Source organism: Carettochelys insculpta, chromosome 4 (assembly GCF_033958435.1).
Source record: "Carettochelys insculpta isolate YL-2023 chromosome 4, ASM3395843v1, whole genome shotgun sequence".
Classification (NCBI taxonomy): Eukaryota; Metazoa; Chordata; order Testudines; family Carettochelyidae; genus Carettochelys; species Carettochelys insculpta.
This window is the reverse complement of record NC_134140.1, coordinates 3,218,378-3,232,944: the sequence shown is the minus strand read 5'-3', so window position 1 is coordinate 3,232,944 and position 14,567 is coordinate 3,218,378. Positions and strand designations below refer to the sequence as shown.

Here is a 14,567-nt window from a genome sequence, read left to right as displayed (position 1 = left end):
ATGTCTTATTGCCTCTTCATAAATCCCTGGTACGCCCACATCTGGAGTACTGCGTGCAGATGTGGTTGCTAGATCTCAAAAAGATATCTGAGCATTGGAAAAAGTTTTTAGAAAAGGGCAACAAAAATGATTAGGGGTGTGGAACAGCTGCCATAGGGGAAGAGATTGTAAGACTGGGACTTTTCAGCTTGGAAAAGAGATGACTAAGGGGAGGATGTGGTAGAGGCCAAGAAGATCATGATAGGTTTGGAGAAAATGAATAAAGAGTAATCTGCTCCTCCTAATGCAAGAACCAGGGTGTGTGTGGGTGTGTCACCAAATGGAATTAATAGGTAGCAGGTTTAAAACAAAAGGAAGTATTTCTTCACACAACACACAGGCAGCTTGTGGAACTCCTTTGCCACAGGATGTTGTGAAGTCCAATACTGTAACAGGGTTTAAAAAAATGAAAACCAGTTCTGGAGGATAGGTCCATTGCTGCCTGTTAGCCAGGACAGGCTGGCAGGGTGCCCTTAGCCTCTGGTTGCCAGAAGCTGCGACTAGGCAACAGGGGAGGGATCACTTGAAGGTCTGTTCTTTTCATTCCCTTTGAGGCAGCTGGCACTGGCTGCTGTTGGAAGACGGGACACGGGGCTAGGTGGGCCTTTGGTCTGGCCCAATACGACTGTTCTTACTTAAACGCTGACAGATGCCTAACTTCCTTGGCCTTGCCCAGCCACCCTGGGGGAAGGAGTGCATGCCAGAGTAATAAAACAAGTGTGAGGCTCCTTACACCTGGGGGGAGTTCCTGGTCTCTGGGATCAGACCATACGATGCTTCCACAGGGTGCTTGGCTCGAGGCCTGGGAGCTGCACGCGGCCCTCCTTTGTAGCTCCCGGTTGGCGTAAAGGAGGGGGTGGGAATCCTGGCCTGTCACTGCCTCCTGATTCTCCCTCCCCCCAGGTCCAGTAAGGATGAATGGTTCTGACATTGCCAGTACGACGACGACGACGACCACCACCAGCGTGAAGTCCAGCGAGGAGCAGGTCGTGAACGGGCACGATGAAAAGGACAACAACCCCTTTGCGGAGTACATGTGGATGGAGAACGAAGAGGATTTCGACAGGCAGGTGAGTGAAGGAGACCAGGGAGGGCTCAGTTGGGTCTGCACTTGGGTCGGGATGAGCAGAGAAGTGCCAGCGTGCTCCTGTTCTCCCCCCCACCCCCCCATGAGCCCAGGGGCACGAAGGGAGGGCAAAGTTTGGGGGAAGGGCAAGCTGGTTCCTGCATGCCCCGTTTGGAGAACCCAGGCTGGAGTGGGGCTCCAAAAACGTACGGCGTCCCCCCCAGCCCCATCTGGGGTCACCTCCAGCAGCATCACCCCAGGCAGCGGATTCATGACTTGAGTAACAGATGGAGCTATCCTTACCCATGGCAGCCTGTGCAATAGGGGAGCCAGGGATTTGGGGCACTGCTGGGTCTGATCTCCACCCATCTGCCTGCTCTGTAGCCCTGCTTCCTCTGGAGGGGCTGTTTAACGTGGGGGCAAAGCTGGCTTGAGCTCTCAGCGGCACATGGAGCCTGGGAAAGAGCCCTCGAGTGATAATGAACCCATTTCACAGGCAGTTGCCCAAACCCTGTCAGTTTCTGAATGTCCTTACCTGAAAACAGAGGGGAGGAACCTTTGTCGGGTGGGGGCCCTGCACCAACCCCCAGAACGATCAGCTGGGGGCCACGTGCTAGTGCAAAGCAAACCACCCCTGGAACAAACTAAAACCCCACCTTGCTGACACCCCCCAGGGAGGAAAACAAAACCCACAAGCCTCAGGCCCTTTACCTCTACCCTCAAGTGCCACCCCAGCGCCGAGGCAGACTGGTGCTAGTCGATCTTGGGCCCCCTCCCTGCAGGCTCTGGGGTGGGCTCGGCAATGTGGGGGTCAGTGCACAGGAGGGGGCTGAGGTGTGGTTGTGGGAGGGGGTGGGAGATAGGGGCCGCTACCTGGCACGGATCTGGGGGGGTGGGGGGGCAGGTGGTCACATGTGACTCTACACCACTCTGGGTGATGCAGGATATCCTGTGCCCATTGGCAGTGGTCTCCCAGTTCCCCTGTCAGACCGGAGCACCTGCTGCAGCTTGCACCCCTGCAAGGGGCCTGCCCAAACTGTGCAGCTCAGATCCAATCAAGCCTGGGCCCGATCCAGCCCACGAGCCACGTGTTTCCCGTCCTTGGATTAAAATTTGGTTTGAAAAAATGTTTCATGACTGTTGCTGAAGGTGATAAAATCACAGTTTCATAGGCCGCAGGACCCTATCCTGGTCAAAGCTTGGCCCTTGCCGCAGTTGCCTGCCAGTGGGTGGAGGTCTGCCCTGTGTTGGTGCGATAACCTGCGAAGCCATTTGCTGCAAGCTTGAGCAGCAGCCGGTTTGGAAGGAGAGAGTTAATTGTCCACAAAATACTCTGTGATGATTGAACCTCTGAGGGACTCTCCTGGGCGAGGCACCTTGTCCTGCATCTCTTTGAAGCTTGTGCCTAGAGGGTAACAAGTGGGGCACAGGCCTTGGTTTTTAGGCAGTCTCCCCCTTCCCAGCACACAGGCTGATCCCGTTGCCAGGCTGGTGTGATGTGGCAGGGAAGCCGCACCCACCTCTTGCTGGAAGAGACTGAGTCTGCTTGAGTGGGTGGGGAAGGAGCGTGCTGCCTCTGGCCGTCCCATTGGCTGAGCACGTGCCTGCCATGGGCAGGAAACCTGACGCTTGCCTGCCAGGGACAGCGGACAGACTCCTGCTGCTTCCCTGAAATTCCCCCCTGGCCCTCTCGTGTGTTTATGTGGGTGTGGGTTATTCTGGACAAGGGCAGGAGTGATCAGCTGGAGGCCATGCCTCCCTCCACTCCCCCAACCGGGATCTTCAGCCGTCTCTGTTCTCAGCAGCAGCTCTCTGTCTGGTAATGGTTACGCTGGTTCCCATGGTGCAAACCCCAGCAGTGTGGAGCCTGGCCCTCACCACGCCAAACTCTGCAGCAGTCATCACTAACTTCTGGCCCCTGCGTTTGGGGGTTTTTAACTTCCCAGGTGGCATGTGACTAGCTGGAGCTGCTGCCCAGGAGCAGCCATGCGGGTGGGAACATGTCAGGCTAATTAGAGGGCTTGCGGAGTTCTGGCTTGGGGGAAGGTGCTCACAAGCCTTGTTAAGCAGAGTGCAAAGAGCCTCATGTCTCTCTCTCCTGTCTTGTGCAGCTGGAAGGGACCTTGAGAGGTTGTCCAGTCCTCACAGCAGGGCCAATAATCACCATCAGCCTTGACAGATTTATTTATTTTTTAAACTGTTTGCCCCAGATCCCTAAATGGGCCCCTCAAGGATTGAGCTCACAACCCCAGGTTTAACAGGCCAATGCTCAAACCACTGAGCTATCTCTCTCTCCCTCCCTCCCTCATGGCGCCGGCTGGGAGCCTGCTCCAGCTGCAGAGGGGAGGCAATGCTCGGTGTGTAAACTGGAGAGGGAGAGGTGGGACAAAAGCCAGTCCAGGGTGAACGCAGAGGATCTGTTCAGCTGTTGAACATAGTCCAGTTGCTTGGGACTCCTCAGTCAGATAGTGAGGGAAACCCTACCTGTACCTCACTGCCCCCCAGGGAGCCCAACCCATTCGCAGGAGCAGGGGAGCTCAGCTGGCTTTAGCTGGCCCCTGTGAGGTTCCTCTGACTGAGGGCTAGTCCTGATAGTTATGGAGGTGGGGGAACCACACTGAGTTGGATCCCAGGCTCAGGTCAGCCATGGAGATTGGAACCAGCCCTGTGTCATCCAAAGAGGAGAGTAATGGAGCCCATCGCTGTGGGTCAGGCCACTGCCGTGAATGGGATTCTCCTTGGCTGGGCTTGGCCCTGTTTCCTGATTAGCCGTACCCCATGGAAAGGCTGTTAAGAGCCCATTCCCTTTTCTGTCCCCCTGCAGGCTGAGCCCCAGCCAGCCAGTGGCAGCCCCAGCTGGGTGACTCATCCCTAGAATCAGGTTGAGTCCTTTCCCGGAGCGGCTGTCGCCCTCTACCTTGCCGTTTCCTGGAATGTGAGTTTCTCGTGGGCGGCAATAGCCGGGCGTCCTCACTCCTCGTCGCTGTCCAACCGAAGCTGTTCCAGCAGTGGGCCTGTCCCCAGGCAAAGACTGTGCCCGCCCTGGAGAGCCCGCATTCCCCAGGGCCAGCACAGGGAGCAGAGGGCTCTGGCGGTAGGGGAGAAGATGCAGGATCTGTACCAGGAGCAGCTAGAACAAGCTGTGAAGGGATCGGTGGAGATGTAATGCCTGTGGACCCTCCCCAGTAGGAACCCTTTTCAGCAGCCAGGGCAGTTAACCTGTAGAAAAACTGCCCAAGGACTGTGGTGGATTCTCCATTGCTAGCAGCCCTTCAGTCAGGTCGGGAAGGCCCGGCTCCCGTTCTTGCTGGATTTAATTCAGAGAAATCCTCTGGCTGTGTCAGGCAGGAGAGCAGATTTGCTGGTCAGCAATGCCCAGAGACTCTGTGAGCTCATCTGTCGTGAGCAGGTAGTAAAATTGAGCAAGTCCTGTCTCTGCACCTGGCTGAGCACCAGGATACATGCTGGCTACAGGTACCGACTCTGCTAGTATCGCTGCTCCCATCTGCACTGGCGTGTTCTCAGCGCTGTTGCTGGGTTCCCTGCAACACACCCCACCTCTACATGCTGGGGCCCGCAGTGTGCCCAGACATGTTCCGCTCCGCTGCTCTTAGCCCTCCGAAATAGTGTACTCCACAAGTGTCTCCTCCTCACCACACAGCCAGCCCTGCTGCAGCACAGGGAAAAGCACCATCCTCTGCCGGGCCACCTTGGCTGGGTCTCCCTCCAAGGACAGCCTCAGCTGCAAGGTGCCAGTGTCTGCAGGAAAAATGCAAAGCCCTGAATGGATCGGTGGGGTTGGTGGAGGTGCCATTTGCTCAGCCTGCAGGGGCCAGGCTCCTACCTGAATCTATAGATTGTCCGGTTTGCTGTCCATACCCCAGAAATACTAATCCTGGAACCTTTCCTTGCAACAAACCCCATTGCACAGTCTGTCCACATATTTACCGTAGTCCATCCCCCAGAGTCAGGGCACATGATATTCTCCCACAGCCTGATGGCCGGGTTCCCCGAGGGGCGGGAACGTCTTTTTATCCCTAGTCAGATTCCCCCATTTCTACCCTAGGATATGAACTTCATCCTTTCTAGGCACCCAGGCCCCCCATTCAAACTGCTGGCTGTGTGCCCCTGAATACGTGCTTTGAAGGTCGCCTTGCGGCAGTAGTGTCAGCTGGGCGCATTTTGGAGCGTCAGGCCCTCACCCTGGAGCTATCACAGTCTTTCATAAGGGCAAGAACCAGCTCCGCTCTCGCCCGTCTGAGGGTAATGACAGGCCTCCGCTTTGAACGGGGACACCTTCCTGCTGCTCTCTGTCCCCGGCTGCCGCCCTTTAATGAGAAGAGGCCTCTTCACTCACTGGATGTGCAGTAGGGCCTGGCCTTCTCCCTGGACCAGAGTAGACCATCCAGAAGTCCACCCAGCTGTTTATCTCCTGAACACAGGAAGGGCCAGCCAGTGTCTTCCCAGAGGATCTCTAGCCAGATCACTTTGTATTTACGTGCTTGCTACAGCCTGGCTGGAGGTCCCATGCAGCCTCCTCTCGTGAGGGCTCACGGAACGGCACAGGCCTCGTCAGCAGCGTTCCTGGCCCGGGTTCTGATCCAGGACAGCCGTAGGGTGCCTACGTGGTCATCCATGCGCATGTTCCCTGCACCATCATCTCTCCAAACTGGACGACGTGGGATTCAGCGAAGCAGTCGCTGGGCATCGCTGGCTCTGGAGTGGGCCTGAGCAAGCACATGAAGAGTCAGTGATCTGGTCCATAACTGGTGTTCTTTGAGACGAGTTGCTCGTGTCCTTTCCACACCTTGTCCTTCCCTGCTGTCGGTGCATCCAGTGTGAAGGAACTGCGGGTGCAGGGGAGACAGAGCTGTAACTAGGAATTTTGGCATGCGTGACAAAATATTATTTACGTGCCCCCCCCCCATTAAAAACTGTCACTAGTTTGCTAATTTTTATTTCTTTACTCCAAGAAAAATCACAAATTGTTAATTGTTATGGTAATATAACAAATATATTTTCTATAATGTTAGTAACATATTTTAAGGAGATAATTAAAAACAAATATGTGATTGTTAAACCCATATAAAGGAACATGTAATAAATGACAGTAATTCCAAGACTTACAACGTTACTTTACGTGCCTTTAGCACGGCAAACCCGTCGGAAAATAATGAGCTTTAAAAAAAACTCCAGAGATCTTATTTCCCCTGTAAGAGCGGACACCAAACTAGCAAAGGCTGGGGTTGGCAACCAAAATAGCAAGAAGAGCCATTTTTTTTTTCCAATTCAGTAAAAAAAACACCTCAATAATTCAAGAGCCGCCATGCATGTGACTAAGAGACAGTCCTTAATAAATAATGTCAACCTCTACTTATTGTAACCCCTGTTCTAAGAACAGCCCACGGGCAATGATTTGTAATGCAATACAGGTTTACGGCAGGACGTTCACAGACATTTTACATCTTCTCTTTCCTTGCACTTCGTGTGTGTGGGTTTGGACCACCGTCTTCCTGACTTTCGCACCCGAACCACCTCTCTCTCTGGAGGGCGCTAGGCGGAGTTAACCAGCGTGTGGAGATCCCAGCTCGTTTGCTATGTAGAGATGAGTTGTTCATTCTGGGGCTTTTAGACATTCACCATTGATAAACAATCAGGAGGGTGTTCTAAACTTTGCAATTATAGGAGCGGGAGCCACCAAGAAGTCTGGAAATAGCCACAGGTTGCAGACCCCTGACCAAAGAAAGGGCTGGACCTGGCCCTATGCACTGATGAAGCCCAACCCTGGCTGTGCAGAGCAGACCAGTCCTGCTCCCTCCCAGAGCTGGGCACAGAGCCCTGCAGCATGGGAGAGGGGGGTTAACCCCTTAGCTCCTGGAAGCTGCCCATCCAGGCTGGGGCTAGAACCAGCACAGGCAATCGGCAGAGAGGGCTTTGTAATTTACTGGAGCTGTGCCCTTGCTTATGCTGCACCTGGGGTGAGGGCTCCTCTTGCCCCGTCCTTGTTACAGTGCTTGAGGGGGGCATGCGCACCTTGCCAGAGGGGTGCCATGTGGGGCGGGGGGGTTGCTGGAGGCACTCCTCTGTGGGTGCTGCTAGGGGAAAGCTGCATGTGGACCTATTGGGGCACAGACAAGAGGAACATCTCAAAGAGCAGCAGTTACGGAACAGGTCTCTGTCTTTTCCATTCCCTGGGGGGTCAGATATCCCAGCCTACGGCAGCCCTGTGCCAGTCGCCCCGGGCAAGCTGCCAGCTGGAGACAGGGCGTGTCGCTCCAGTGAAACCATCCTGTGCAGCCAGGAATGTGCGTGGGATCAGCAGTGGATTACAGAGCTGTCTCCTCTGGGAAACCAGCTTAGGGCTGGAAGCCCTTCTCCACGGGATGATCGCTGCATGGCCTGTGTTCATTTCCCCAGGGCCAGGCTCCTGCACTGCACGTTGGCAAAAGCAAGGCGGCCCACGAGACCGAGGGCCAGGCAGGCCGGCGGTTCCCTTAGTGTTATGGCTGGTTGAGTTACTGTAACTTGCTGTGCCTGCTCACCAAGTACAGCCTGAACCTGCGGGACCTGACTGGTGCCAGATGGGAGAATTTGCTGGACCACAGGAGGTCAATATTGCTTAGCACGTGACCAACACTTCCACAGCTTACTGGACTCTTAGAAGACATTGAGGGGTAAATTGCAGCTAACAGCACAGAACACTGAGAGCCAGGACTGGGGGCTGGGAACAAACTTTATGGGACCGTGGGAAACTTGGCCACACCCATGCTAAGTGGTCGTTCGGCTAACTCAACTCATGCTGGGTTATGGATGTTGCCAGGGAGACAGTTCTGGACTAGAGAGATTCAGCCTGAATAGAACCATGGACTACTAGGACTGGAGGGGACCTCAAGAGGTCATTGAGTCCAGCCCCTGCCCTCATGGCAGTACCAGGTACTGTCTAGACCATCCCTGATAGACATTTATCTAACCTATTCTTCAGTATCTCCAGCAATGGAGATTCCACAACCTCCCTAGGCAATTTATTCCAGTGTTTGACCAGCCTGATAGTTAGGAGGTTTTTCCTAATGTCCAACCTAAACCTCCCTTGCTGCAGTTTAAGTCCATTGCCCCTTATTCTATCCTCAGAGGCCAAGAACAAGTTTTCTCCCTCTTCCTCATGACACCCTTTTAGATACCTGAAAACCACTATCATGTCCCCTCTCAATCTTCTCTTTTCCAAACTAAACAAGCCCAAGTCTTTTTCAGTCTTCCCTCACAGCTCATGTTCTCTAGACCTTTGATCATTCTTGTTGCTCTTTTCTGGACCCTCTCCAATTTCTTCACATCTTTCTTGAAATGGGGTGCCCGGAACTGGACACGATACTCCAGCCGAGGCCTCACCAGCGCAGAGCAGAGCGGGAGAATGACTCCTCGTGTCTTGCTCACAACACACCTGTTAATGCCTCCCAGAATCATGTTTGCTTTTTTTGCAACAGCGTCACACTTGTAACAGCCTGTGGGGTGTGTGGCCACTTTGCTGCTGTGGAAATCTTCCTGGCTCCTGGTTTTGACTCTCCTCAGTTGTACTGATTGGCCTCAGCTCCTGTTTTGGCTGGAGGGTGTCTGCTTTAGACCTTCAGCCACCCGCCCCCATCCGGCTGGGTTGGAGAGTTTGAGCCCTGGTGGAGCAGTTCTCTCTTCTCCTGAGTGCACACAGCAGGACTAGCCTGCCCCCGTGTGTTGGCTTTGCCACATTGCTGGGTGGGGTTTAACAAGTGATTTTATGGTCATGTCTGAAAAGCTCCCAGGAAAGACTCCGGCCCCTGGAGTCTCACTCCTTCCCTGCATGCTCAGTGGGCCTGAACTGCCTGGGGGGTGACACCAAAAGCGACAGCTGAGCTACTTCTGCGGTGGCTCTTGTCACTTCTGTGTGACTCGGCTGTCCCCCGGCCCCTGGAGCTGAGCAGAGGGCCTGGAGGACAGTGTATCTGCACCTGTAGCGCCCCTCGGTCAGGCGCACTGGTCACCAGCGTCTCCTGCTGACTTCTTGCCTCTCGCTGGGTCCTTGTGGGTTGGCCGTCAGCCCCTTCCAGCCTGACAAAGAAAGGTCCAAGCGCTGGCACGAACAAACCCTCCTCTCCCCGCACCAGGCAGACCAACTGCTCCTTCTGCACCTGGGTTGCCCATGCCGTCTGCCTCCTGCAGAGACTCTGGCAGCTCCCTCCAGTTGCCCTGCCCCAGGACATCCCCCTGGAGTCCTCTCGGCTCCCCAGGGCTGGCTCCTTGCCGGCCTCTCTCCTTCATTCCTTCCCTGGACGCTGGTTTCCCTCAGGATTCTGGAGGCAGCTGACGAGCTGCGCCACTGGTCTTTGTACCTGGGGACCTAGCAGTTGTCTGGGTCACACCCTGCGCTCTGAGCCCTCCTGTGCGCTCCTTCCAGCCTGCAGCAGCTTCTGGGCCTCCAGTGGCTTTGCTCCCCCCACCCTCTTCTTGGTCAAGCAGGTGCTTTCTAGCCCAGCTGTTCCAGCATCAGTTAGCCAGGGGGACCACCTGGGTGCTCGCAGGTATAGCTGCAGGGTCATCCTGCGCCAGCTGGGCACTCGTTCTTGTGGAGAGTCCCAAATCTGGGCCATGTGGGCTTCTCTGCAGCACAGGGAGAAGCCCGGAGCAGCAGCGGGTACCCCACTGCCCTGCGGGTCCTTAGAGCCTTTGGAGAGCCAGGCCAGCTGCTCAGGCCCGAACCTTATGTAGTAGCCAGAGGCGCTGAGCCCTCATACTGGGGTGAGTGAAGTCTCTGCTTGAGAGCTGGCTGGCCTTTAGCTCCTGCGGTAGAGCACAGGGCTTTAGCCCCTATGATCACAGGTTCAATTCCTGGTGCCGGTGATTTGGCTCTGTTGGTGTTACAATTGGGGGCTTGTCTGTGATGAACTGTGGGATGGCCTCAGAAGCTTGGGATGTGCTCCTGCAGCCCAGGGAAGCATGGAATACCCAGAGGGGCTGAGACCTCATACTAGGATGAGTGAAGCCTCTCGGGTGAGGCTGTAGAGCAGAGCCAGGTGGCCTTTAGCTCATGCAGTAGAGCTACCTACAATTGCAGGTTCAATCCCTGGGGCCGGTGACCTGGTCAGTCAGTGTTACCCTTAGAACTCTGGGGCCTGATGAAGTGACTTGGCCAAAGCCTGCTGCTTTGGGCTTTCTCCTGGGAGGTCCAGGCGCATTACACCCCCCTGCACTGGCACAGCCCTCTCGTTTGTGGGCTGCCGTTCCATGCGTACTGAGAGCAGCGCTGCTAGGACACACCCGACACAGTCACCATGTGCTGGCGGGTGGAGGTAGATGGTGCTACTGTGCCCTCTGAGCCGGCGGCTGCTTGCCAGTTACAGCCCCTTTCATGCGCTCTCTGCACCCAAAGAGCTGTGTCTACACACGACTCGGCCTGGACACCTGGGGTCCCTTTCTGGCTCCGTCATTAACCTGGTCGGTGGGCTTTGGCCAGCTAGTAAACCGCAGAGTTTAATATTCACAGGTGCTTAGAACCTGCGTTCAGCCTGGCCAGGGCTTAGCCCGCGAGAGCCGTCGCTCTGGCGGGGTGAATGTGGCCTGGCTCTGCTGCTGCCATGTGCCCTGCCCGACAAGGGAGACGCACTGTCATTCATCAATGCCAAGGCCTGGTGGTACCGTTGTGGTCACCTTGTCCCGCCCACGGGCGCATGCACTGTGCTGAACACCTTGGGCACTCAGGTGGCTGGTGACTCGGCCCTGACGCATCTTCCCCCCCTTGCCGGGCAGGTGGAGGAGGAGCTGCAGGAGCAGGACTTCCTCGATCGCTGTTTCCAGGAGATGCTGGATGAAGAGGACCAGGACTGGTTCATTCCATCGCGTGACCTGCCCCAGGGCATCGGGCAGCTGCAGCAGCAGCTGAATGGCCTCGCGGTGGTGGACAGCTGCAGTTCAGAGGACATTTTGGTAAAGATGCAGGACAGTGTTGTGGGCGGTACGGTCCCTCGGGATTCCCCCACCCCAGCAGGGCCCCATCTCGGGGTGGGAAGCACCAATGATGGCAGAGCACCTCTCATGGGTGGAGTTACTTTGCCTTTGTGTGACACCCACTGCTGTTGGTGGGTGTTGCGTGCAGCGTCCAGTGAGGATACATCCCCTTGGTGGGAGGGAAGAACCCCATGTCCTTCCAGGATGGTCCAGCAGGCCAGGAGTAACGGTCCCAGCTTGGTAGGCGCTCCCAGCTGTATCCTTGGGCGCTACCCACAGCCCCAGCCCCAGCCCCAAGTCTCTGATTTGGGTCAGGTCTGAACACAGCCCGCCCTTCTCCGGTCCCCTGTGTGCCGTCGCCCCCTTTGTTGGGAGGGGAGCAACAGAACTGGAGCTGCTGTGCATGGGACCAGGTCGGAGGCTGTGCGCCAGAGCTGGAGTCTCTGGTTCCCCCCTGTGGCTCTCCAGCCGGCCGGGGTGGGAGAGGGGGAGAAACGCATGGACAGAGGAATGAGCCGTCTCCTTCCTTTTCTCTGTTTCAGAGCAAAAGCAACTTGAACCCCGACGCGAAGGAGTTTGTGCCCGGAGTGAAGTACTGACCCTTCTGGCGAACTCTGCACAGACCGTCCCTGGCTCTGGAGCGGGAGAGGGGGGTGGGCGAGGGTCCAGGCGAGAGGCGACCTGGGCCTGCGAAGGGAGTCACCGTGCCGCAGGGGAATCGCGCTCTGTAAGCTTCTCGGCTGCCTTTTTATTTTTCCTTTAGCGCATCTCTAGTTTGGGCAGGTGCTTTCTGGGACTCGCAGCCCTGGGGGCTTCTCTGGCACCTGCTGCTGCACGCATGGGACATCTGAGTGTGTGCTTCGAACCAGCTCCCCAGGCCCATTTTTAAAGCGGCTGCTGTGCTGCCATTCGCAGAGGGCCAGGAGGAAGGGTGGGCCCTGGGCAGGATCCCGAGTGGGGCACGTCCTGTTTCCAGCCAGCTGGGACTTTCGAAACGCTGCCGTGTAACGAGACTGACTTGACACCCTGCTGGGTTTCCAGCTCCCCGCGCAGCCCCGACTGGTGCCCTCCCTCAGTGTAGGCTGAGCACTAGGCTGGTGCCTCCCTGCCCGTCCGGAGGAGCCTGGCCTACTCCCCGGGGGGAAGTTCTCACGCTCGGCGATCAGCTCGGCAAGAGGCCAAGTGCTCGTCGGGGAAGCGGCTTTCTGCAGAATGGCGTCTGGTCCTCAGGCTCACTCAGCACTGTGGGCCGCCCCCCTGAGACCACCAGTGTCTGCTGCTTACCGCTCACCAAGCAAAGTGCCCCATTTGGCGGAACTCCTCCCCCCCAAGGGAACGCTGCTGGATGGCTCGGGGGGTGGGCGGGGTCGTGTTCCGGCTCAGACGGCAAAGCCGCCTCGGGGCGGGGGAGAAATCCAGACACATCTGGCGCGCTCCCCATGGGCCCTGTCTTGCAAGGTGCTGTGGTCCCCTTGGAGAAAGCTACTCAGCGGCTCGTAAGGGCAGGCCCTATTTGGAGAGGGGTCTGTCGGCTCCCTGGGCGTGCCCAGGTGTCTCTCAAGAATGTGCTGGGGCTGCTGGTGGTCACTTTCTCCCGGCCAGCAGGAAACGTTTGCAAACAACCAGAGCCCCAGGCGATCTGCAGGAACTGGCTGGGGGCAGGGGACCTTGCCCGGCTGGTTGGCCAGTGTTCAGGAATGGTCCCCAGGGCTCAAGATTTAACCCGTATGGGCTTGGGTGTCCCTCAGCAGCAGCACTCAGGCGCCCAGGCATTCAGTGGCTAAAAGCCTGGAGTCGCTGTCTTGTCCAAAGCTGCTGAGCTATGGTCAGACCAGGAACCTCCTGTGCCAGGAAAAGCTTTTCCCTCCTCCGATGGGTCTTGAGGGGACAGGGGAAGCCGACTGCCCCGCATCAGTCAGGTGGCTTGCTGGGTCATGGAGGTGGGTGGGGAACCTGCAGCATGGAGGCGAGGGGGCAGCACGGGGCAATACCTAGGGGCTGAGGGAGAGCCGGCAGGACCCAGCCCTGGGCGGGAGGGGATAGCAGGGGTTTGAAGACGAGCTGGTAAACAGCCTGTCGAGCTCCATGTGGAAGGGACGTGCTCCTGGAACCCCTCTCCTCTGGGCCAAGCTGGAGCTGGTTCCTCTTGCAGCAGGAGGCTGGAATCCAGGCAGAGCAGAGCCCCCGTAGCCTGGGGCTTTCACCCATCTTCTGGGAGGTTGTTGGCTCCAGGGTCAGGGGCCTTGGTGCCAGCGGGACCCAGCTGTCTCCCAGCAAGGGGCCGGGTTGACGCCTTTTTTTTCCCCTACGTCTGGCATTGGTGAAGCAGACGGAGCTTCTTCGCTCTGTCCCCATCCACTGCAGTGGGTAGGCCCAAGCCACAAACTCCCACTGTCCGCCTGTGACCAGGTTTGCATCTCTCCCCCCGGCTGCAGCTTATTCTATCATCTCTTCAAACTTCTCCCGTAGATAGCGGGGATCCTGGAGCCCCTCAGCTCTCACCTGGCCTGGTGGGGAGGGAATCAAGTGACTGCTCCCTGGCCCGGTCCCACTGCGAATTCCAGGACACCAGCTGGCTGCGGTGTTGGCGAGCCCGGAAGGAGGCTTCGTGGAGCATGACTACCCCAGAGGGCAGGGTTGTGGCCCGGGGCCCGGGGCAGCGTGCATCCTTGCTCTGTGTGTGAGCCCTGCTCTGGGACGAAACAGAGAAATCCAGTTTCTGTGGCTAAAACCAGCACTAAACTCCCTTGCAAAATTCACCCCCCCACCCCCTGGATCACAGGTGGCTGACGCCGGAGTTGTCCTGAAGTCTGCAGTGACCAGCAGGATTACTGTTACCCAGTGCAAGGCTTGGGGCTGGTTCTGGTGTGGCCTCCTAGGCTCGGGTGCAGCTTTTGTTTTCAGTGCCTGCGTCTGTTGCCCCCCTTGGAGAGGGGCTTCTCTGCCACCTGGAGCCAGAGTGCGCCCATCGTCACGGCTCTGGCTCAGGATGGGCTGCGGTACAGGAACACCAACGTGCCGACCTGGCTGCTCGCTGGAACAGCGTTGGACAGTGGATTCTGCTGCCGTGATAGACCGGGGCGCCTCCGAGTGCGGGAGTGTTACAGGTGGGCATACAGGTCAAACTTCTTCGGTATCCCTGGCTGAGTTCTCCATTCTCCCCCCACCTCTGCCTGCTGTGGCCGCTTTCTGACGCGTGTGGAACAGTTGTGGAGGCCGGGCTGGCCATTTGTAAGCCGATGCGTTATTAAAAACCACCCTTTTGGAGTATGGTACGTCACTCTTTCTAGCAGCCGCTCCAGCCAGACCTCCCCAGCTGCAGATGCCCTGCGGTGACTTGTTCTATGAAGTCACAAATCCACACTCTGCAAAGGGCGCTGCCAAGCTGGCAGTGCAGCGTGGTGAGCTGTGTGCAGTCGGGGCAGAGGGGGAGCGGGGGCCCCGATTCTGTAAGCCGTGGAGTGGAGGGTTGTGCTGTTGGAAGTGGCATTTG

General features: G+C 57.0%; 1 protein-coding gene across 2 annotated transcripts in view; it reads left to right on the top strand.

Annotated features, from left to right (window-relative positions):
* The window catches only part of PAIP2B (poly(A) binding protein interacting protein 2B), a 45,434-nt gene extending 31,075 nt beyond the window's left edge, over positions 1–14,359 (top strand). For both annotated transcript variants that reach the window (XM_074991645.1, XM_074991646.1), the window contains 3 exons: positions 943–1,109; positions 10,877–11,053; positions 11,617–14,359. In XM_074991645.1, the coding sequence (XP_074847746.1) occupies positions 954–1,109; positions 10,877–11,053; positions 11,617–11,673 (390 nt within the window). In that variant the 5' untranslated portion in view covers positions 943–953 and the 3' untranslated portion in view covers positions 11,674–14,359. The remainder of the gene's footprint in view (positions 1–942; positions 1,110–10,876; positions 11,054–11,616) is intronic.
* Positions 14,360–14,567: the final 208 nt, after the last annotated feature.